This window comes from Bufo bufo, chromosome 2, assembly GCF_905171765.1.
Source record: "Bufo bufo chromosome 2, aBufBuf1.1, whole genome shotgun sequence".
Lineage (NCBI taxonomy): Eukaryota > Metazoa > Chordata > Amphibia > Anura > Bufonidae > Bufo > Bufo bufo.
In genome coordinates this window covers 90,490,548-90,516,029 of record NC_053390.1, presented here as the reverse complement: position 1 = coordinate 90,516,029, position 25,482 = coordinate 90,490,548, and the positions used below count along the sequence as shown (strand labels likewise).

Here is a 25,482-nt window from a genome sequence, read left to right as displayed (position 1 = left end):
TTCTAACTCCCACAGAAGTGAATGAAGCATTCTGGAAGTTGTCGAAGGGTGCTGATCCCTGGTATAGGGGCTGTGCTTGGTATTGTAACTCAGTTTCACTGACTTGAATGGGACTGAGCCGCACAAAGGTCATGTGACCTATGGATGTGGAAAGAGCTCGGGTGAGCACTGTGGCCCATTCGAGCAGGGGATTGGCAAGGGTGCTGGGGGGTCAGAAATGAGGATGGATCATCAATATGCAATACAAGTACTGCACTCCTGGCTGCAAGGTGACTGCAGTAACCCAGAATAGGGTTACTGCAAAATATTAATTGTAGTAATGTCAAATTGTTAAGTAAAATATTCTGATTCACAGAATTTGTATACCCAACATTGTATGGATAAGTCAGGGTTAACACTGGGACTCAACCCCTTTGGGTTGCCAAGAAATGGACCTGGGTCTGCCTCCTGTTTAGTCAGTAAGTAGAGAGTCCGTGCTTAGCTAATGAAAAGAGAGGACCTTTGTTTTGTGAGCTCCTGTGAACTAGGCCTGAGTTTCAGAGAACTATCTTCTCTGAGACTACAGCTACCCAAGCAAACTACTCTACTACAAAAGTGCTCCAGAGAGAGAAACGCAATTAGAAAGTCTAGAATCTACAAGTTGACGAGGTATTGTGCTCATTTATGACAGAAAGAGACTTTTGCAGTACGCAGCCCTGCAGGGTGTTGCGAATGTGAGGTCACAAGGGTATTCACTAACCGAGGGTGTCTTTGGTACTCACAGTTTATAGAAGACCCTGGGCAGGCGTACAGCAGTGATGGAGAGGCTGGCACAGGGGTCCTCTGGGGCACTCTCTGTGATATAGGGACCAGGCCGATGGTAGGTGAGGTGCTCTGGGTGTTGCAGGTTTAATGTGCCGGTGGCAAGATCCCTTTAAGTTCGTGACGCCAGTGCCGGTAACGGTGGCACACCGATTTATGGTAGTAATAAGGGAGGAACACAAGTTGCAGTGAACCGAAACTTCCTTTTACTGAAACAGTTAACTATTTACAGTCTTTGGTCAGAGTTCCATATGTAAGAAGTAGTCACATGCAGGCTTTACATCAATTGGCAGGTAATGTTCTTGCAAGATACTCAGAGGGTTATACACTTACAGATCAGCTGCATTACTTTTCCTCAGAATCCTGTCTGTCTTTATCCCAAGGGGCCCGTATGCCCTATTGCTGGCTTTATCCTTGGTTAGGGAAACTTCCTCTCGTATATGACTCCTTGCTTTGAATATATCCTGCTGCCCTTCAGCTCTCTGTCTGGCTGGAATAATTGCTCTGCTCTGTACTCTTCTAGGAACCAGGTTTCTCAGGAGGTAACCTCTTCTCCTGGTGGCAAACCTCTGAGCTTCCCTTGCTTAGGAACCTCAGGCAGGCTAGACTGCACTCACTAGCCTCCTGGACTACACTGCCTTGCCCTTTCCTGTCTGGACCTAACTATATATACTAGGGGGTTCCCTAGCTCCCTCTACTGTCTAGGAGGAGGAACTACCCCTGCCAGGCCTGATACAGGAAATACACAGGGAAAAAAATCACATAAAACATAATATAAAATACAATGGCCATACTCCACAGGAGATGGAGAATAACGTGGCCAAATTGACCCTTGTGTAGTGCCCACATTTACCTAGTGGGACACTACACTTTGCTGCTGTGAGAGGAAACATTGCTAATGCACCCCTCCACACTAAGAGATGTTTTGGCCAGCCGTATCTTAATCCTGTACCAATCAGTCCAGAAATCACAGAAAATATACCCAGAATTGTATGCCTAAGGTTCTGCAGAGAGGGGTACCACAACCCTCATCACTGCTGCTATTACTTGATACTTTTGGATGTGCTACTACTCCTATCCTGAACTTATTTATTTGCACCTACTGGTCTGGTCACTGAATCCATCATCATTCGCCGAACATTGCATCTGGTCTTACAATCTTGCCGTGCACCATGCCAAAAAGTCAACACCAAGGGCACCACAACTACTATCAGGCAGGATAGCCAACATCAGGATGTTCCCACGAGGGAACTGCATGGCTCTAGGAGGGTATCAGTGCGATTGCCACTGTGATCCGTGTGTTCAGTTATCAACACCAGAGCCACTACCATTCCCATCCTCCTCTCGCTCCTCCTGGACCCGCTACATGATCAACAGTGTGGGTCTAAAAAGTAGTCTAGCATATACTGCTTTGACAAAAGGCACACACTGGGGCAGATTTACTAATCCTATAGATAGTGTAAGCTTAGACAGGCTGTCTAGACCTGCAGCAGATTCTGATAAAGGTGGTGCCGGAATAGACACTTTTCTCTAACATCATACCAATTGGCTGGCTTACTTTATGGTAGAATTTTGTCACAATTGTGACGCCGAGTCAGATCCCCTTGCCAGTACGTCACACCCCCTTGTTAGTCTAGACACCGCTAATAAATTATACTTGATGCCCACTTTCTCTTATCCAATAAAAGTGACGAGATAAGTGAAAAATCTCAAAATATTGCGCAATTATAACATGCGCCAACATTTGCCACTTTTTCACGCCGCTTTAGTAAATGTCCCTCACTATGTACTGTTAGCTCCCCAGAACGCATTTCATGCATCGCGCTTTGCTTTAACACAGTGTGAAATGTGAACAGTGGTATGTTCTTTTTGAACGTCACCTCCTTGTGCTGTTTAAGACACGTTTGGCACCTTGTATGACAATAGGAATCCTCCTTTTAAAATCCACCATCTTAGAAAGACAGCGCAAGCTGCGGGCTCCTCCAAGATCTTACAAGCAAAACCCCTTGTATAGGTTTCCATAGAGATGCCATTCTTCATTCTGCTTACGTTGGGAATGCTCTTGCAGTAAATGTGATGTCTCTGCGGTCTCGGATGCAGTAAAAGTTTTTTTTCTTTCTATCAGAAGTCAGGATCGAAGACTATCTTGCCAGGTGAATCATCCATCAATGACTTAAAGGGAACCTGTCACCGGGATTCTGTGTATAGAGCTGAGGACATGGGTTGCTAGATGGCCGCTAGCACATCCGCAATACCCAGTCCCCGTAGCTCTGTGTGCTTTTATTGTGTAAAAAAAAACCGATTTGATACATATGCAAATTAACCTGAGATGAGTCCTGTACATGAGATTAGTCAGGGACAGGACTCATCTCAGGTTAATTTACATATGTATCAATTGGGTTTTTTAACACAATAAAAGCACACAGAGCTACGGGACCTGGGTATTACGGATGTGCTAGCGGCCATCTAGCAACCCATGTCCTCAGCTCTATACCCCAAAATCCCGGTGGACCGGTTCCCTTTAAGCCAGGGTGATTCATTTTGATGGAAGCGCCCTAGAGTTTGCTCCTGGAGGCACATACTTTTTTTTTTGCAACTGAAAACAGTTTAAGGCTACATGCACACGAATGTTGTTTGTTTCCGTGTCCGTTCCGTTTTTTTGGCGGATAGGATGCAGACCCATTCATTTCAATGGGTCTGCAAAAAATGCGGACAGCACACCGTGTGCTATCTGCATCAGTATGTCCGTTCCGTAGCCCCGTAAAAAAAATAGAACCAATGTCCTATTCTTGTCCGTTTTAGGCATTGTTACAATGGATCCGCCAAAAAAAAAAACGGAATGGCATACGGATGTATTTGCAGACCGCAAAACACATACGGTCGTGTGCATGGAGCCCCAAGGCTGTACAGCGGCTGTGTGGTGCACCGCTGTTTCCCCGATTACCGCTGCAGTCCGGGACACTCCCTGTTTGTATAAGTGATATTGCTTCTGAGGATTCCGCTCCACAGCTTCTATTCAGCCCTGGACACAGCCTGAGTTCGGCTGGTGTCATGTTACCCTGCTCTAGGGGTGGCACGCATTACTCCCTGGGTGGACTGGGTTACGTCAGGTGACCTCGCTGACCAACCCTGGCTCTCCTGCAGGTGTTTAAGTGGTTCAGCCCTTTTCCCAGATGCCTCAGTGTTAAGGTCCTTGTCTTTTTGCTAAAGAGCCTGACAACCACTGGTGCTCCTGATTGTACTTTGTTGCTGGACTTTGCCTATCGTCTGTTCCCTGCCTGTTTGATTCGTCTATCATGTTGCTGACCCGGATTGCTTGACTGGTTCCTGTGCCGCCTGCCCTGATCCTCTGCCTGTCTGACTTTGTCTCTACCTTATCCTTCGGTCCTGCATCGTCGCTCCTGGTAACTTCTCTGCCACCTGACTACGCTTGTACTTGCGGTACCTACCCAGGTATCCTTTTGTCTGCCTGGACCAGCTGCCTCTGACTTGGTGGTTGCTCTGGAGTAGCCCCTGGCAACTACCTTAATGGCTCAAGTCTATCCTCACCATCTGAGGCTCTGGTGAAAACCAGGTAGTTGCTTAGACACCCCTCTCCAGAGCATAGCCGGTCCCCAATGCACGGGCAACGTCCGTGTGGTGGCCGGGACGGATTGAGACAACTTGAATGGGTCCCTGATCTGTCTGCGCCGCAAAAAAATAGAACATGTTCTATTTTTTTCTCAGTGCGGAGGCACGGACAGAAAACACCACGGAAGGCCTCTGTAGTGCCTCTGTTCCGCACCGCAGCTCTGGATTGGGACCATTCAAGCGAGTACTATGCCATAGAAAATTTAAATAAATTAATATGAAGTATATATATTGTAATTCTGTAGCATACAACACAAATCAACACAAGTGATAAGACCTTCAGGCTGACTGCTATTAAAGGGGTATTGCCATCTTGGATATAGATGGGCATATCGCTAGGATATTCCATCAATGTCAGATAGGTGCGAGATAGTAGCAGGTCCCAGAACACCTTCTCTAAGACAGGGCCCAAGAAGTAACCATCCTTCTAAGGGAGATCCAAAAATAGCTGGCCGCTCGGCTATTTTTCAGGTTGGAAGATGGTCGCACATGTGCAGCTGCCTCCCCCCTTCACTTTGTAGCAGCCGCGTTGAACTGCATCTACTGTTTCAGAATAGATTCACTGCATTTTTCCATCAGCTGCCATTAGGAGGAACCTCTGTGCATACAAAGTTTTTTACAGTTTTCATTAAAAATCAATGGTTAGCTGTATAAATTCCTATGCACTGAGCGCCCCCCTCGTGGAGACTGCAGGCAGGTGGTTTTATAACACTATATAAAGAGAAGTAGGTGAAGTTGTCTGGTGTAAACAATGTGGTCTTCAGAATGACTGCCATATTTATACAGCGCCCATTCCTTGTTTTCCGACATAAAAGGAGGATAAAGTGGGCAAGGCAGAGGGAGATTATTTTTTTTATAAAAAATTTCTTCCACTTAATAAAAAAAAAAGTCTAATTTATCAGAAAACCTGGGAAGTTGCTTTGTGTTCCGCGTTTGCTGGGAATGTTTGATGCAACGCATACTGGGAAAATTGGATGGGGCACTGGCCACCCGCATTAACTTTTATTATGGGAGCCTTTTAGATCTGTGTACGCCCTGGGGGGGAAATAAAATAAACCTCCTGTGAAGGAAACCTCTAAGAAACTGTGGCTGAAGGACTGCCCTTTCCTTAGAAAGCTAATGCCAAAACATGATGTCATGTGCTATAGAGAAAAGTACAGACATGTAAAGGATGCAGTAATCGTAAATCCACATAGCTACATAAAACAGTTATCTTATGGAGGAAAAAGTGGAGTTCTATACACACTGCGTAATACGTATGAACAGTGGTGTAGTGTGGGTTGCCAGCACCCGGGGCAAGCCAAGTATTGCGCTGCCCCTCCCCCCCCCCCACACTACCTGTAGACACGCCCCCTTTTACCGATAGTGGTAGGTGTCACCTGCAGTCCTATGTAACACCACATATAACACAGTGATAACTCTGAGTACAGATACTGTAGTAGATGGGTGTGAGGCCCCAGAATTCAGAACACGCACAGTGTGACCTGAAGTATGGGGCCAGGATGGGGCAAGGTGGGCCATATTCTATATCCACTCCATCCAACCCTACCGTGAAAACAGATATGTGGATGACATTATTATATACAATAGAATACAGCACCACATACCTCATCCATCCAGTGACCTCTCTTGTGAGGTAGACTTTCCTCAATGTATTCATTCGGAGATAAGACCGCCATGATACCTTCTATCAGCCGTGTCTCGTCTCTACAGAGTTTCACAGAAAGCATTTTTAGATTCCTCACTTTACTACTATCCTTTACTATCATTATACAGAGGTGGCTATTATATATACTAATAATACAGAGGTGGCTATTATATATACTAATAATACAGAGGTGGCTATTATATATACTAATAATACAGAGGTGGCTATTATATATACTAATAGTACAGAGGTGGCTATTATATATACTAATAGTACAGAGGGGGCCATTATATATACTAATAGTACAGAGGTGGCTATTATATATACTAATAGTACAGAGGGGGCCATTATATATACTAATAGTACGGAGGTGGCTATTATATATACTAATAGTACAGAGGTGGCTATTATATATACTAATAGTACGGAGGGGGCCATTATATATACTAATAGTACAGATGGGGCTATTATATATACTAATAGTACAGAGGGGGCCATTATATATACTAATAGTACAGAGGTGGCTATTATATATACTAATAGTACAGAGGTGGCTATTATATATACTAATAGTACGGAGGGGGCTATTATATATACTAATAGTACAGAGGTGGCTATTATATATACTAATAATACAGAGGTGGCTATTATATATACTAATAATACAGAGGGGGCTATTATATATACTAATAATACAGAGGGGGCTATTATATATACTAATAGTACGGAGGGGGCTATTATATATACTAATAGTACAGAGGGGGCTATTATACTAATAATACAGAGGGGGCTATTATATATACTAACAGTACAGAGGGGGCTATTATATATACTAATAGTACGGAGGGGGCTATTATATATACTAATAGTACGGAGGTGGCTATTATATATACTAATAATACAGAGGGGGCTATTATATATACTAATAATACAGAGGTGGCTATTATATATACTAATAATACAGAGGGGGCTATTATATATACTAATAGTACAGAGGTGGCTATTATACACTGCGTGCAGAATTATTAGGCAAATGAGTATTTTGACCACATCATCCTCTTTATGCATGTTGTCTTACTCCAAGCTGTATAGGCTCGAAAGCCTACTACCAATTAAGCATATTTGGATGATGTGCATCTCTGTAATGAGAAGGGTGTGGTCTAATGACATCAACACCCTATATCAGGTGTGCATAATTATTAGGCAACTTCCTTTCCTTTTGCAAAATGGGTCAAAAGAAGGACTTGACAGGCTCAGAAAAGTCAAAAAATAGTGAGATATCTTGCAGAGGGATGCAGCACTCTCAAATTGCAAAGCTACTGAAGCGTGATCATCGAACAATCCAGCGTTTCATTCAAAATAGTCAACAGGGTCACAAGAAGGGGTGTGGAAAAACCCAAGGCGCAAAATAACTGCCCATGAACTGAGAAAAGTCAAGCGTTGCAGCTGCAAGATGCCACTTGCCACCAGTTTGGCCATATTTCAGAGCTGCAACATCACTGGAGTGCCCAAAAGCACAAGGTGTGCCAATACTCAGAGACATGGCCAAGGTAAGAAAGGCTGAAAGACTACCACCACTGAACAAGACACACAAGCTGAAACGTCAAGACTGGGCCAAGAAACGCATCTGCCAAGACTGATTTTTCTAAGGTTTTATGGACTGATGAAATGAGAGTGAGTCTTGATGGGCCAGATGGATGGGCCGTGGCTGGATTGGTAAAGTGCAGAGAGCTCCAGTCGACTCAGACGCCAGCAAGGTGGAGGTGGAGTACTTGTTTGGGCTGGTATCATCAAAGATGAGCTTGTGGGGCCTTTTCGGGTTGAGGATGGAGTCAAGCTCAACTCCCAGTCCTACTGCCAGTTTCTGGCAAGACACCTTCTTCAAGCAGTGGTACAGGAAGAAGTCTGCATCCTTCAAGATAAACATGATTTTCATGCAGGGACAATGCTCCATCACACGCGTCCAAGTACTCCACAGCGTGGCTGGCAAGAAAGGGTATAAAATAAGAAAATCTAATGACATGGCTCCTTGTTCACCTGATCTGAACCCCTTGAGAACCTGTGGTCCATCATCAAATGTGAGATTTACAAGGAGGGAAAACAGTACACCTCTCTGAACAGTGTCTGGGAGGCTGTGGTTGCTGCTGCACGCAATGTTGATGGTGAACAGATCAAAACACTGACAGAATCCATGGATGGCAGGCTTTTGAGTGTCCTTGCAAAGAAAGGTGGCTATATTGGTCACTGATTTGTTTTTGTTTGTTTTTGAATGTCAGAAATGTATATTTGTGAAGGTTGAGATGTTATATTGGTTTCACTGGTAAAAATAAATAATTGAAATGGGTATATATTTGTTTTTTGTTAAGTTGCCTAAAATTATGCACAGTAATTAGTCCACCTGCACACACAGATATCCCCCTAAAATAGCTAAAACTAAAAACTACTTCCAAAAAATATTCAGCTTTGATATAATGAGTTTTTTGGGTTCATTGAGAACATGGTTGTTGTTCAATAATAAAATGAATCCTCAAAAATAACAACTTGCCTAATAATTTCTGCAAGCCCCTGTATAATACTAATAGTACAGAGGGGGCTATTATATATACTAATAATACAGAGGTGGCTATTATATATACTAATAGTACAGAGGGGGCTATTATATATACTAATAGTACAGAGGGGGCTATTATATATACTAATAGTACAGAGGGGGCTATTATATATACTAATAGTACAGAGGGGGCTATTATATATACTAATAATACTGAGGGGGCTATTATATATACTAATAGTACGGAGGGGGCTATTATATACTAATAATATGGAGGGGGCTATTATATATACTAATAGTACAGAGGGGGCTATTATATATTATAATAATACAGAGGGGGCTATTATATATACTAATAGTACAGAGGGGGCTATTATATATACTAATAATACTGAGGGGGTTATTATATATACTAATAGTACGGAGGGGGCTATTATATATACTAATAGTACGGAGGGGGCTATTATATACTAATAATACAGAGGTGGCTATTATATATACTAATAATACAGAGGTGGCTATTATATATACTAATAGTACAGAGGGGGCTATTATATATACTAATAGTACAGAGGGGGCTATTATATATACTAATAGTACAGAGGGGGCCATTATATATACTAATAGTACGGAGGGGGCTATTATATATACTAATAGTACGGAGGGGGCTATTATATATACTAATAGTACGGAGGGGCTATTATATACTAATAGTACGGAGGGGGCTATTATATACTAATAATACGAGGGGGCTATTATATATACTAATAGTACGGAGGGGGCTATTATACTATACTAATAGTACGGAGGGGGCTATTATATATACTAATAGTACGGGAGGGGGCTATATAATATTATAATTAAAGAGGGTCATTATTAATGGCCCCTCTGTATAATTATAATATATAATGGCCCTTCTGTAAAATTTATTATATATAACTGGCCCCCTCTGTATAATGTATAACTGCCTTCTTTGTTCTTTTTATTTAAACTGATAATGCCCCCACCTCCATAGTGCCCCCAGTATGGCCTGCCTTTAGGGTACTTACACAAAAAAAATAAAACAAATACTAACTCTTGTGGCGTGCCGGCGGTCACGGACGCATCACTGTGCCTTCCCGTGATCTCCTGCGCTGTTCTCCTGCCTCATAGGCATCAGACCTGCTGCCTGGCGCCCCCTGCAATTCGGTGCCCGGGGCAACAGCCCCTCAACGCTACGCCACTGCGTATGATGAGATAAGTGATGTGGCTCACTTGAGGGACAAGTTTAAAGGGGTTCTTCTTGGGATGATTTATTTTAATTTTTTTACATTAACCTCATTTGCGTTTTCTCTTATCCCCCATGCTTGAATCCCACTTCCTGGTTTGTCATGTGTCTGCCGTCCATCATGCCTTAGGGGAGTGAGTTGTGTGCTGACATCACGCCCCTTGTTCTTACCAATGACTCTTCCTACATCCTACAGTACAAGGCTCCAATGTAGGATGGAACTAACAGAAACCGAAAAATCGAAGCTGATTTTCCACCTGGGCTAATTAGTGTTAGAATAGGACAGTTTTGATGGTAAATGGTGGTATCTGAGGAAAGTGACACAAACAGCGATAGATTTGTGGGATACATATATATTAGTGGCACAACCCCCTTTAATGCGTGCCTGTCTTTTTCGGCATATCGGTTTACAAATATCTTATGGTTATCCAAACCGGTGAGGCAGTAAGACAGAGAGAAGTAGTGGTAATGGTGGTAACCAGACCCTCTTTGCTTAGACGTTAGACTCTTAGCCGAAAATAACATTGGAAAGACTTTCATGCATTACTTAGCTAAGAGAAATGCGGCAAGATAATGAACATTGCCAGTAGCGCTCTGCGACTTCAATCGGTAATTAAACTTTGACCAATTACTTTCACTATAATTGTATCATCAAGATCTGCAAACTCTCCTGTAGAGGACATGGCAGCTGTGCTACATCCTCTTCGGGAGAGATATAAACTCATAGGAAGGCAAAAACACCCATGGGTCTTAAAAGGTTTTTCCGAGATTTTTTTTTTTTACTGACGACCTATCTTCTGAATAGGTCCTCAGTATCTGATTGGCGGGGTCCAACACCCAGGACCCCCGCTGATCACCGGTCCTCCTGTGAGTGCTTTCCCGCAGTTTACCAAGCACAGCGCCGGTTCATTGTATAGTGGTTGTTCTTGGTATCTGCGCTCACTCACTTGAATGGGGCGTGAGATGCTCCTAGGCCACGTGACGCATGAACGTGTCGTCACCGGCCTAAGGAAAGCAGAGAGAAGGCTGCCGACTCACAGGAGCGCCGCTGCCTTTCTAAACAGCTGATTGGTGGGGGTCTCAGTTGTCAGACCCCCACTGATCAGATACTGATGACCTATCAGGGGGGGGGGGTGTCCTGCACAGTCTTTGTCCTGACTAGTGCTGGCAATGGCAGACTGTATAGGAAACACACCCCTTTGATAACGCCAAGCTACCAATTTATTCATAAATGAATAATACTAATAATTGTATTCATTTATGTTAGTAGGAATAATGGAAGAACTGCACAACATACATTTAGGCAGCATTCACAAAGAAACGGCTGTTAAATACGGATATGCTGTCTGTTTTTAACCATTTGCATAATTTTTTTTATAACGGCCATTAAAAAAAACTCAAAAAAAAAGAATAAGCTTTTAGTTTTTTTAATCCTAACCCCTGCAGTGCCCTCAGTATACATAATGCACATAGTGCCCCTGGACATCAAATGGCCTCCTTTGTGCCCATCATTATTAATAATGCGAATACGGGTGCGCCGGGCAATGGCCGTGTCATGAGACCTAGAGATGACACAAATTTATCAAACAACATCCGGCATTTGGTAAATGGTGGCATAAAGTACTCCAACACAGGCAGACTCGAGCAAAACCGTTGACTTCAGATATTCCCCTCATGATAAATTCCCCCCTGTGTCACTGACTGTGCGGAGACATGCCTGTATGACAGGGGGAATGGGAACACAAACCATTTATTCATAGATGCTCAGGAGGAAGTAGATGGTGGAACGTCACCTGTGCAGGGTTCTAGTTAAAGATGCTACCAGAATGGTTGTTTAGTACTGGGAATTGTTGTCCAAGTTAGGCTAGTACCACTCTCTAGCGCTATGGATCTGGTGGCTGTTCCGGTGCCCTGCCCTCATTTCTATACCTTGCGAAAACGCCTATTCCGGAAGTGACGCGGCCCGCATCGGAATCAGCTGGAGGAGGAGGGTGTGTGCGGCGCTGCGCAAGCGCACATCCAGTGGATTAGCAGAAAATCATTGCAGGCGCCGCAGGAGAATGACTTCATGCGCATGCGCGAACCGTACACAGCGCGTGCGCACTTAGGGGTAGGTCGATTTTCCAGCGCAAAATGTTCCATCAGATCTCCCTGGTAAGGATGAACTGCTCTGATAATTTGTGCGTGTGCATCGGAGGGTAGGGAGATCTGATGGAACATTTTGCGCTGGAAAATCTCCTACCCCTAAGTGCGCACGCGCGGTGTCGGTTTTGCAGTGTACGGTTCTCCCGCGGCGCTGCAATGATTTTTTTTGCTAATCCACTGGATGTGCGCTTGCGCAGCGCCGCACACACACCCTCCTCCAGCTGATTCCGGTGCGGCCGCGTCACTTCCGGTATAGAGTTTTTGCAAGGTATAGAAATCTAGCAGAACACCGGATCCCTCTGAATTTCGGCATTGCTGTAAGATGTTCAGCCCTATTAACTAAAGTCAATGGGTCCGCAGAAAATCACGGAAAAACAGAACAACGGACACGGAACACAACAACGGTCGTGTGCATGAGGCCTTTGGGTGATTTTACATCTCGCCCACTATAGTGTGGCTTAGCACCTTGTGTTTCTGTCAGTACGGTATATGTGAGGGTGGGGGTTCTACGGCTCCGATACACGGGGCGTCCCATCCCCCATTGCCTTGTGCTTATGTCATTGTTTGTTTACTTTATGTCTTAATTAATTAAACTACATATATTTTATATGAGTGTTTTCCTCATTTCTTATGGGGTTATTGGTTCGTTTTTTTTTGGTTACAGCGCTAGTATTAGCCTTAGGCCTCTTGCACACAAACGTATTTTCATTCCGTGTCCGTTCTGTCTTTTTTGCGGACCGCATGAGGAAGCATTCATTTCAATGGGTCCGCAAAAAGTGTGCAATCTGTTTCTGTATCGCAAAAAAATAGAACATGCCCTATTACTGTCCGCATTACGGACAAGGATAGTAATGTTCTATTAGGGGCCAGCTGTTCCGTTCCGCAAAATACGGAATGCACACGGACGTCATCCGTATTTTTTGCAGACCGCAAAATACATAAGGTCGTGTGCAAGAGACCTTAGGCTAGTTTCACATCTCCGGCATCGTGATCCGGCAGAGAATCCCGGGAATCGGCCGGACACAAACAGCAGCGTGCAACTGTCCAGCCAAATCTCGGCATCTCGATGGGATTGGCGTGGATTCTGTTTTGCATCCGGAGAATTCCTGTGGAGAACAGCCTCCGAAAACTGCTGCTGGGGATGGGAAACTGGTCTAAGCCTTTAGCCCCATTTTGACAACTCCTTAAAGCCGTATACATGAATAGACATTGGATATGAGATCTGTCCTATATGTGTCTCTATCTCTGCGTTCTGTCCGATATCTCCCTGTATTATAGCGATCATATATCTGACTACCTATCGCATATCAATCAATTAGAGATGAGGGACTGATAGATCCAGACAGATCCGGAAGCAGAAACATGGCAGCTCCAGAGTCAAACAGAAAACACAGGTAGTAAACAGGCAGCACTGAAATAATAGAAAAGGTTTATTCACCATGTGGACGGATAGATACAGGACTCTCTAGGGATCCGCACCCCTGTATTGGTAGCGGGGCCCCCCGGAGGCGCTCCTGGTACTGCACAGGCTCAGGCAGGGTTTCCTCCCAATCTGCAGAATATTCCAGCTCACTAATCATTTCTGCTGAACTATCAGTGAATGATATGGAGGCTCCTGTCACCGCCTGTACCTGCAGACAGATGGCGGGAGAGGCAGGCTGCTTCACCTCTGTATAGGCAGGCTGCTTCCCTCTGTATAGGCAGGCTGCTTCACCTCTGTATAGGCAGGCTGCTTCACCTCTGTATAGGCCAGGGAGGCTGTGCCGCTTCACCTCTGTATAGGCAGGGAGGGCTGTGCCGCTTCACCTCAGTATAGGCAGGCTGCTTCACCTCTGTATAGGCAGGCTGCTTCACCTCTGTATAGGCAGGGAGGCAGGCTGCTTCACCTCTGTATAGGCAGGGAGGCTGTGCTGCTTCACCTCTGTATAGGCAGGGAGGCTGTGCTGCTTCACCTCTTATAGGCAGGGAGGCTGTGCTGCTTCACCTCTGTATAGGCAGGGAGGCTGTACCGCTTCACCTCTGTATAGGCAGGGAGGCTGTGCCGCTTCACCTCTGTATAGGCAGGGAGGCTGTGCCGCTTCACCTCTGTATAGGCAGGGAGGCTGTGCTGCTTCAACCTCTGTATAGGCAGGGAGGCAGGCTGCTTCACCTCTGTATAGGCAGGGAGGCAGGCTGCTTCACCTCTGTATAGGCAGGGAGGCAGGCTGCTTCACCCTCTGTATAGGCAGGGAGGCAGGCTGCTTCACCTCTGTATAGGCAGGGAGGCAGGCTGCTTCACCTCTGTATAGGCAGGGAGGCAGGCTGCTTCACCTCTGTATAGGCAGGGAGGCAGGCTTGCTTCACCTCTGTATAGGCAGGGAGGCAGGCTGCCTTCACCTCTGTATAGGCAGGCTGCTTCACCTCTGTATAGGCAGGCTGCTTCACCTCTGTATAGGCAGGCTGCTTCACCTCTGTATAGGCAGGCTGCTTCACCTCTGTATAGGCAGGGAGGCAGGCTGCTTCACCTCTGTATAGGCAGGGAGGCAGGCTGCTTCACCTCTGTATAGGCAGGGAGGCAGGCTGCTTCACCTCTGTATAGGCAGGGAGGCTGTGCTGCTTCACCTCTGTATAGGCAGGGAGGCAGGCTGCTTCACCTCTGTATAGGCAGGTAGGCAGGCTGCTTCACTTCGTATAGGCAGGTAGGCAGGCTGCTTCACCTCTGTATAGGCAGGGAGGCAGGCTGCTTCACCTCTGTATAGGCAGGGAGGCAGGCTGCTTCACTCTGTATAGGCAGGGAGGGCAGGCTGCTTCACCTCTGTATAGGCAGGGAGGGCAGGCTGCTTCACCTCTGTATAGGCAGGCTGCTTCACCTCTGTATAGGCAGGCTCCAGCTCCCCTCCCTCCACAGGACACAGCTGCAGTATAGGAGCCGATAGTAAAGCTCAGCCTCCAGGCTCTCACAAGGCAGCGCTCATGAAAGGCTCAGTCCTGAGTCTCCTGAGACATTGCCCAAGGAGCCAGTGCCGAGGCACTGAGGAGGGGCACTGGGGGGATGTCTCCTAGGCTTCAGTGGAGGAGTCAGGAGCTGAGAACATCCACACCATGGTAATAACAGAAAGACTAACCTGCTCTGCCGCAAGCAGGTAGGTTGCCCCCTCAACACCTAGCCTCTAGACTTCACCCAACTCGCAGAGAAGACATGGCCTCAGCCGCAGCCGGCACCCAGCTCGGACACCCTGGCTTGTTCCAGAAGTGGATAGCGCCCCATTGCCCTAACGCGTGGCTTAATGAGGACCAGGTCAAGACCTTTAAGGGAGAACCTGTTGCAGCCATGAGAAGCACAAAGCCTCCAGGAAGGACTTCTCCTGTGTCCCCCCGGTTGTCCCCGATCATCTCCCCCCAGGAACTCCCCCCGGCTCCTCCGCAGGATGCTGCCTCAGCAGTTAACATCCCCAAGCAGAGGCGCTTCACTGTGGCTCATACATGGTACGGAAGTTACTGGCCTTTTTAGGAGGGGTGCAGCAGCTGTCCCTGCCCTGGGCTGTCAGGTGGCCTGAGAGCTGCTGCTACAGAGTAGGCAGGGGACAGACCTGGAGGGCATGCTGCTGCAGAACACAAGGGGTTAAAGACTGGCGAGGAGCAGCAGAGATGAGTCTGTGTACATAGCTATAGGCTGTCTGTCTATAATTATCTGACTTCATATATGTGATTGAACACTGAGTACGATATGTACGTATACGTTTCTGCACATTGACGCAGATTGACACCTCGGGCAGCGCTGTAACGCGTTGTCACTACATGGCTCCGCAGCAGATGTTTTATTGCTGCTGTTATTACACGGTGGACTGTACACATACGGTATGTGGCGGATACGAATGGTTTCCTGATTTCTATTGGTTTTATATTACAGTTTCTACCGTACTTTATTATGTTGTTTAAAAACTGTCACTTTTGTGGCTGTCACTGGGTGAGGCGCGACTATACATCCTAGCGTGGTACATAATACGTCATTTTCTGTATGGCCTCATGCACACAAACGTATTTTGTTTCCGTGTCCGTTGCGTTTTTTTTTTTTTTGCGGATAGGAATCAGACCCACTCATTTCAATGGGGTCGCAAAAAAAATGCGGACGCACACGGTGTGCTATCAGTTTGTCCACTTCCGTAGCCCTGCCCAAAAAAATATAACCTGTCCTATTCTTGTCCGTTTAAGGCAATTGTTTACAATGGATCCGCAAAAAAAAAAAAAAAAAGGATAGACTACGGGATGTCATCCTTTTCTTTTGCAGATCCGCAATTTTGCGGACCGCAAAACACATACGGTCGTCTGTGCATGTAGCCTACGACAGAAGAATTGCCTCATGGAGATAAATCTAGTGGGTTATATAATAAAAGGATATCTGGAGCAGCCTGTTGGATAGTGTATAACTATGGGGCATGTTCTCTTCGTATATAACATAGTACATAAGACCGAAAAAAAAAGACATTTGTCCATCCAGTTCGGCCTGTTATCCTGAAGTTGATCCAGAGGAAGGCAAAAGAAAACCCTGTGAGGTAGAAGCCCAATTATCCCAACTTTAGGGGAATAAAAAGTTCCTTCCCGACTCCAATCAGGGCAATCAGAATAACTCCTGGATCAACGACCCCTCTCTAGTAGCTATAGCCTGTAATATTATTACACTCCAGAAATACATCAAGGCCCATCTTGAATTCCTTTATTGTACTCACCATCACCACCTCCTCAGGCAGAGAGTTCCATAGTCTCACTGCTCTTACCGTAAAGAATCCTCTTCTATGTTTGTGTACAAACCTTCTTTCCTCCAGACGCAGAGGATGTCCCCTCGTCACAGTCACAGTCCTGGGGATAAATAGATGATGGGATAGATCTCTGTACTGCCCCCTGATATATTTATATTTATAGTGAATAACCCTTATGCCTCATTCACACATCAGTTTTTGGTCAGTGTTTTCCATCAGTGATTGTTAGCCAAAATCAGGATTGGAGCCTCCACAGACATAAAGTATAAGGGAAAGATCTGCACCTGTTCTTTGTTTAGATCTGCACCTGGTTTTGGCTCACAATCACTGATGGAAATCACTGACTGTGTGAACGAAGCCTAGGGTCCATTCACACATTCACACGTCCGTAGCGTGTTTTGCGGATCCGCAAAACATGGACAGTGGCAAATGTGCGTTCACATTTTGCGGACTGCACTCGCGGCACTAATAGAATATGCCTATTCTTGTCCGCAATTGCGCACAAGAATAGGACATGTTCTATTTTTTTCGTGAACAGAAATGCGGACCCAGAAGTGCGGGTCCGCATTTCCGGATCTGGGCCGCACATCGTGCGGCCCCATAGAAATGAATGGGTCCGCAATTCTGTTCCGCAAAATGCGGAACGAAATTGCGGACGTGTGTATGGGGCCTAATGCTGATAATCTTTCAGGGTACTGTAGTCCCCCCATTCCAGTCATTACTTTAGTTGCCCTCCTCTGAACCCTCTCCAGCTCTGCTATGTCTGCCTTGTTCACAGGAGCCCAGAACTGTACACAGTACTCCATGTGTGGTCTGACTAGTGATTTGTAAAGTGGCAGGACTATGTTCTCATCACGGGCATCTATGCCCCTTCTGATGTCAGCAGCTGCCTGACATTGGTTTTTACAGCTAAGGCTACTTTCACACTGGCGTTTCCGTTTGCGAGATCCATTCAGGGCTCTCACAAGCCGTCCAAAATGGATCAGTTTTGCCCTAATGCATTCTGAATGGAAAAGGATCCGCTCAGAATGCATCAGTTTGCCTCCGATCAGTCTCCATTCCGCTTTGGTGTCCGTCTGACGAAACTGAGCCAAACGGATCCGTTCTGACACACAATGTAAGTCAATGGGGACGGATCCGTTTTCTATGACACAATCTGGCACAATAGAAAACGGATCCGTCCTTCATTGACTTTCAATGGTGTTCAAGACGGATCCGTCTTGGCTATGCTAAAGATAATACAAACGGATCCGTTCTGAGCGAATGCAGACGTTTGTATTATCTGAACGGATCCGTTTGTGCAGATCCATGACGGATCCGCACCAAACGCGAGTGTGAAAGTAGCCTAAGTTTGCTGTTCACTAAAATTCCTAGATCCTTTTCCATGTCAGTGTTACCCAGTGTTTTACCATTTAGTATGTACGGGTGACTTGCATTATTCCTACCAATGTGCATAACTTTACATTTGTCAGTGTTAAACCTCATCTGCCACTTATCTGCCCAAGCCTCCAATCTATCCAGATCCCTCTGTAGTAGTATACTGTCCTCATCAGTGTAAATTACTTTACACAGTTTAGTGTCATCTGCGAAAATTATTACTTTACTATGCAAGCCTTCTACAAGATCATTAATAAATATATTGAGGAGGATAGGGCCCAATACTGACCCCTGTAGAGCCCCACTAGTGACAGTGACCCAATCTGAGTGTGTACCGTTAATAACCACCCTCTGTTTTCTATCACTCAGCCAGTTACTTACCCACATACAGATGTTTTCTCCCAGTCCGAGCATTCTCATTTTATATACTAACCTTTTATGTGGTACAGTGTCAAATGCTTTGTATAAGTCCAGATATACGACATCCATTGATTCGCCGCTGTCAAGTCTAGAACTTACCTCCTCATAGAAACTGATTAAATTAGTTTGACATGACCGATCCCTCATGAAGCCATGCTGATATGGCGTGATTTCATTGAGGTGCTCCAAGATAGCATCTCTTAGAAAACCTTCAAACAGTTTACCATGACAGATGTTAAACTTACCGGCCTATAGTTTCTGTGCTCTGTTTTTGGACCCTTTTTGAATATTGGCACCACATTTGCTATGTGCCAATCTTGTGGAACATTCCCTGTCAGTATAGAGTCCTTAAATATCAGAAATAAGGGTCTGGCTATGACATTACTTAATTCTCTTAGGATACGGGGGTGTATGCCATCTGGTCCTGGCGATTTGTCTATTTTAATCTTTTTAAGATGCCGCTGTACTTCTTCCTGGGTCATACAGGACACTTTTGATGGGGAATTTACTTTTACATTCTGCATGTCATCTGACAGTTTATTTTCTTCAGTAATTACAGTGGAGAAAAAAATATATAATAGCTTTGCTTTCTCCTCATCACTCTCTACAACTCCCCCCTCATTACTCTGTAGAGGGCCGACACCTTCAGATTTATGCATTTTACAATTTATATAATTGAAGAACATTTTAGGGTTAGTTTTGCTCTCTTTGGCAATTAATCTCTCGGTCTCTAGTTTGGCCGCTTTTATTTGTTTTTTACATATTTTATTTTTTTCAGTGCTTCCTCACTACCCTCCTGTTTTAGTGATTTTAATGATTTCTTTTTGTAATTTATTGCTTTCTTTACAGTTCTATTTATCCACATTGGTTTCTTCTTCTTCCTTAACCTTTTATTCCCATATGGTATGTACCTCTCACAAATAGATTTTAGGATGCTTTTAAAAATATCCCATTTTTTGGCTGTATTTTTATTTTTGAGGACTTTGTCCCAGTTAGTTAGGCCTATGGCTTCTCTTAGTCGGCTAAATTTAGCTTTTTTGAAGTTTGGTATTTTTGTTCCTCCCTGTAGAAACGCTCTTTTGAATGATAATGGAAGGTTATTACTTTATGGTCACTATTTCCCAGGTGTCCCCCAACCTGCACGTCTGTTGTTCTGTCAGGCCTATTGGTTAATACTAAGTCCAGTATGGCCGTCCCTCTAGTCGGGTCCTAAACCAGTTGGGAGAGGTAATTGTCTTTGGTTATTGCCAAGAACCTGTTTCCTTTATGAGATATACACGTTTCAGCTTCCCAGTCTATATCTGGGTAGTTGAAGTCCCCCATAATAACCACCCCATTATGATTTGCCGCCTCGTCTATTTCGTTTAGTAGTAGATTTTCTGTGGACTCTGGTATATTAGGTGGTTTATAGTAAACTCCTATAAGTAATTTATTATTGTTTTTGCCTCCACGTATTTCTACCCACAGTGACTCCACATGTTCATGTCCCTCACTTATATCTTCCCGGAGTGTGGGCTTTAGACAGGACTTTACATAAAGGCAGACCCCTCCCCCTCTCCGGTTTTGACGATCCTTTCTAAACAGACTGCAACCCTGTACATTAACTGCCCAGTCATAGCTATCATCCAGCCATGTCTCAGTTATTCCCACTATGTCATAGTCCTCCTCACACATCACTAATTCCAGCTCCCCAGTTTTATTAGTCAGGCTTCTGGCATTAGTATACATACATTTGAGAGGTTTATGTATATTTTTTACCCTACACCTTTCCTTCTGAACTGTTCTAGTCCCTCCATCCATTTCTCCCCCAGTCCCACTACCTTGCCCCCGGTCTCTATCTGCACTATCTTCCCCTCCTATAGTGTAATTACCCTCCCCCCGGTCCCTAGTTTAAACACTCCTCCAACCTTCTAGCCATCTTCTCCCCAACACAGCTGCCCCTTCCCCATTGAGGTGCAGCCCGTCCCTACGATAGAGCCTGTAGCCGATAGAGAAGTCGGCCCAGTTCTCCAGGAACCCAAACCCCTCCATCCTACACCAGTTCTTGAGCCACTTGTTAACCTCCCTAATCTCCCGCTGCCTTTCTTGTGTGGCTCGTGGGTACGTTAGTATTTCGGAAATACTACCTTTGAGGTCCTTCGCCCCTAGCTTCTGACCTAAATCCCTAAAATCACTTTTTTAAGGACTCTCCACTACCCCTTCTCCAGCCTCTCCCCAGTAATCTGTTCAACCCGATCCGCGATGTGTCGAACTCTAGCGTCAGGAAGACAGCACACTGTTCGGCGATCACGGTCTTTGTGACAGGTTGCCCTATTGTTCCCCCTAATAATGGAGTCTCCCACTACCAGCACTGTCTGGCCTGCCCTGCTCTCTGGTCCCCCTGCTTACCGGAGCTGACATTCCCTGACTGGCAGAGGAAGTGTCCGGCTGCGGCAGTGCCCGTCCCTGGACTGATATCCCCCTCATCTGCCAAATGTGCAAACTTGTTGGGGTGTGTCAGATCAGGGCTAGCCTCCCTGGCACTCTTCCCTCTACCCCGCTTTCTAACTGTTATCCAGCTTTGCCTGACCTTTCGTACATTTCCCTTAGAAGTGGTAATACTCCTTCTACAAGCAGAAACAATGCAGGAGATGAGGGGCAGGCATGGAGAAGACACATGTCCCATGCCTGCTCTTCCCAGTGCCACCCACAGACCAATCCTGAAGGCCGCGGTCCATCTTTGCACCTCTATTTGGTTGGTCCCCATGAGGAATCTGATTTCAGCATGTCTGTAGTAGGCTACTCTTACACTTGCGTTGTTAATTCCGGTATTGAGATCCGGCAGAGGATACGTTTTGATTTTTTACACCGGATGTATCCGTTCCGTTAGGATGTAGTAGTGTGAAATGAAAACAGAAAAAAACTGATCCATGGATCAGTCATTAAATAAATTGAAAGTCAATGGCGGATCCATCACCATTGACTCACATTGTTTTCAGTGCCAGATCCGTTTTTTTTCCATTTTTATGACCGGACAGAAAACCGCAGCTGTTTTGTGTCCAGTCGCAAAACAGAATGCTTTCAGAACGGAAGACATCCTGATGCATTCTGAACGGATCTCTTTATTTTCCCGGTATTGAGATCCTCTGCCGGAAAACAACAACGCAAATGTGAACGTAGCCTTAGTTTCATCTCTCCTGCTTGAAAAGAGGGCATTGAGATTAGACTACTTTCACATCTGCGCTTTCCCTTTCCACAAAGCTGCGTTTTTCTGTCCACGATGTGGTGCGGAGCAAGACGGATCCGTCATGACACGCAATGTAAGTCAATGGTGGCGGATCCGTTTTTTCAGTCACAAAAGAAAACGGATCCGCCCCCCATTGACTTACACTAGTTTTGGAGACGGATCCATCTAGGCTATTTTAGAGATAATACAACCGGATCCGTTCATAATGGATGCAGACGGTTATATTATTATGACGGAAGCGTTTTTGCTGAACCCTGCCGGATCCAGCAAAAACGCTTGTGTGAAAGTAGTCTAAGGGAATGGCTGTCCCTGCACATCTCTACCATGGGGCAGAAAGCTGCTCGTCCTGTATCCATGTGCGCTCGGCTCAGCCAGTGGGGCTTTGTGTGTTCTCAATGAGGAGAGGAAAATAAACTGCAGCCAGGCACCATCCATGGGGGAAAAGCATTGACAAGTTAAAATTCAACGTGCCCAATGCCTAATTTCCATCTGACATCCTAATCAGTCCCTTTAACAACCGGGACCCAGTTCGATTTTCCTGCAGCTCCAATTGCTCTGCTAGATTATCTTGAGCCTGGCAGCTCAGGGGGCGTGTCCTTTCTGCTGCATCTCTCTCCCTGTAACTGCCACAGCTTCTAACAGAACATATGCCTGGTGGCCATAGAAGATATTACCTATTATCTCCCCCAGGCTCCTCCGCAGGATCCTGCAGGAAGCAATATACCCAAGCAAAGGTGCTTCACTTTCAGATTTAGGGTCCATTCACACGTCCGCAAATGGGTCCGCATCCGTTCCACAATATCGGGAACGGGTGTGGACCTATTCTTTCTCTATGGGGCCGGAAGAGATGCGGAGAGCACACTACGTGCTCGCCGCATTTCCGGAGGGCGGCCCCAAACTTCCGGGCTGCGGCTCTGCAAAAAAATAGAACATGTCCTATTCTTGTCCGTAATTGCGGACAAGAATAGACAGTTCTATGAGGGGGGGTGCCGGCCGGGTTCCGCAATACACTACTGACGTGTGAATGGACCCTTAAACTGAGCACATTCAACCAGCTCAGTGAGACGGACAAGAAATAAGGAAAGGAACATACAGCAGGTGGCGCTATACAGATACATTTTGTTGAATAACAAGCAAACTCAAAAGTATTCAGGTGCTGGTTTGAAAAATATAGAATATGTTTTGTGATGTAACCCCATTAAAGGGGTAATCCAATCCTATAAAAAGCTTCCTAATATGCCGGGCCCCTCACATTAAATATACTTACCTGGCTCTCTGCGCCGCTCCTGGTCCCCGCACCGCCGCTGCTGCTTCTCCCCGTACGCAGATGAAAACATCCGGTGTCGAGGGGGAGCAGCCAATGGCGGGCGACGCTAGGGAGGCTAGTCCCCGCCTGCCATTGGCTGCTCCCCCTCGACACTGTGTGGGAGTGGGATCAGTAAATTCAGTGTGTGGGGCCGGCAATATTGGGCAGCTTTTTATAGGATTGGATAACTTCTTTAAAGCCTGTCACCGGGATTTTGTGTATAGAGACTGGCGCCATAGCTCTGTGTGCTTTTATGGTGTAAAAAACCCGATTTGATACATATTCAAATTAACCTGAGATGAGTCCTGTCCCTGACACATCTCACATACAGGACTCATCTTGGGTTAATTTGCATAAGTATCAAATCGTTTTTTTTTACACAATAAAAGCACACAGAGCTATGGGGACTGGGTATTGCGGATGTGCTAGCGACCAGCTAGCAACCCATGTCCCGGTGACAGGTTCCCTTTTAAGTTCTGGGTGCATTAGCTTCCTGGCTCCTGAGATTTGTTCCGTGCTCTCCCAACCTCTCGAGACGCAACAAACTTGCAGTAAATATTTTTCTGAGCAGATCTGAAATACACATTTTGAATCTGCATCCATATGAAAAGAAACAGATTTGCCCCCATTCCCCTAGAAACAACAGGAGGCGGATTTGACTTCTATTTTTTTGAAAGTTAGAAAAACTGCCGTGTGAATAGCCCCATAGACAACCATTGGTCTTAAAACAGACGCGTGATGGCTGTTAAAAAAAGGTCCATCCCATGTCTGTTTTTCGCTGTCGTGTGCTTGTAGCCTTATTCTCAGTATAACTACAACTGTTCTGTGAAGGCCTCAGAGGTTTGTTAGAGAACATTAGTGATCAAACAGCATCATGAAACCAAGGAACACACCAGACAGGTCATAGATAAAGTTGTAGAGAAGTATAAAGCGGGGATGGGTTATAAAAAAAATAAAAAAAATATCCCAAGCTCTGAACATCTCTCAGAGCAGTGTTCAATCCATCATCCGAAAACGGAGGCAGTATGGCACAACTGCAAACCTACAAGACATTGCCTATTGACTAAGGGAGGCTGAATATAAATGCATCCCACACTTTGCAGATCTTTTATTTATTAAAAATTTTGAAAACCATGTTTCATCTTCTTTTCACTTCACACATACTTGCTACTTTGTGTTGGTCTATCACATATCATTTCAATGGATATGAATACTTTTTCAAGACACTGTAATATATTAAATTGTTTGATCATTGCACTGTAGCAAGGATCGTGTAAAAAAATAAAATAATAATCTATCCAGTCCACATACCATTACTACTTGTATCTGAAGTATTGCATCTGTTGTTATAGTAACGCCACCTGAGACATCCTGGCAATTTGTGGGTCTGAGCATTGCGGTTGTCAGGGCAACACCATAGCATGGTGCATCTTAATGAATTCTGACCAGTGTCGTAGCTTGCTGAGAACTTTACTATGGTCGTGCAGTAGGTAGGGAATTCATGGCATTAGGTTTCACTCAGGTTAACTATGTTTTTAGTATCTTTTTAAAGACTATGGAGGAGATTTATCAAAACTGGTGTATAGGAAAACTGGCTTAGTTGTCCATAGCAACCAATCAGATTCCACGTTTCATTTTTCATAGCTCCTTTGCAAAATGAAAGGTGGAATCTGATTGGTTGCTATGGACAACTAAGCCAGTTTTCCCTTAGACATCTGTCTCCCACCTCTGGGACCTGCACCTATCCTTAGAACATAGCCCGCAAAGAGATGGAGGTTGCACTTTGAATGGATAGGTGCAAGTCCCAGCACCTATCAAACATTGGGGGCATATCCTAGTGATACGCCCCCAATGTCCAAGATGAGACAACCCCTTTAAGAACACGAGGATTCCTGGCTTATGCTGCACCGATAAGTGAAAATGACAAGTACAGTAGGTGACACTCCACCATAATCGCGGTATCTGTCATTACTTTATGCCGACCTCAGACAGGGCAGCACATACCTGGAGTCTGTCACCAGCGACGACCCTATCCATCTATTTGCATAGACACATAACCAAGAGATTTGCCAACTCATCCAGGAGATCTCCCCTTTTTCTGGGAGCCTCCTGGATGTTTCAAGAGAGTTAGCTAGTTGAAGATAGGCCTCCTCAGATGTTGGGCCGCATGGCAGCTCTTATGCCTGCTACCCTGCTTCTGCCCTTAGCTCGGTTTAGTGCATGTATGTATGTATGTATGTCCACTATTGAGATTCTGGGAAACCAAGTGTTAATAAACTATAGTCTTGTGTCTTCTAACATATTACCCACTGCCATGGGACAATACCCAACCTTATGCATGACCCCAAGATGGGATACAGATTTTTAGATTTAAC

At 45.3% G+C, this 25,482-nt stretch overlaps 1 protein-coding gene across 2 annotated transcripts in view; it reads left to right on the top strand.

Moving 5' to 3' along the window:
- The window catches only part of PDE4D (phosphodiesterase 4D), a 1,065,327-nt gene that overhangs the window by 324,717 nt on the left and 715,128 nt on the right, over window positions 1-25,482 (top strand). The window contains exon 1 of one of the 2 annotated variants that reach the window (XM_040421310.1): window positions 14,950-15,507. The exons of the other annotated variant lie outside the window; for it this stretch is intronic. Within the exon in view, the coding sequence (XP_040277244.1) occupies window positions 15,221-15,507 (287 nt within the window). The 5' untranslated portion in view covers window positions 14,950-15,220. Of the gene's footprint in view, window positions 1-14,949; window positions 15,508-25,482 lie in introns of those variants that run through there. 2 annotated transcript variants of the gene reach the window in all.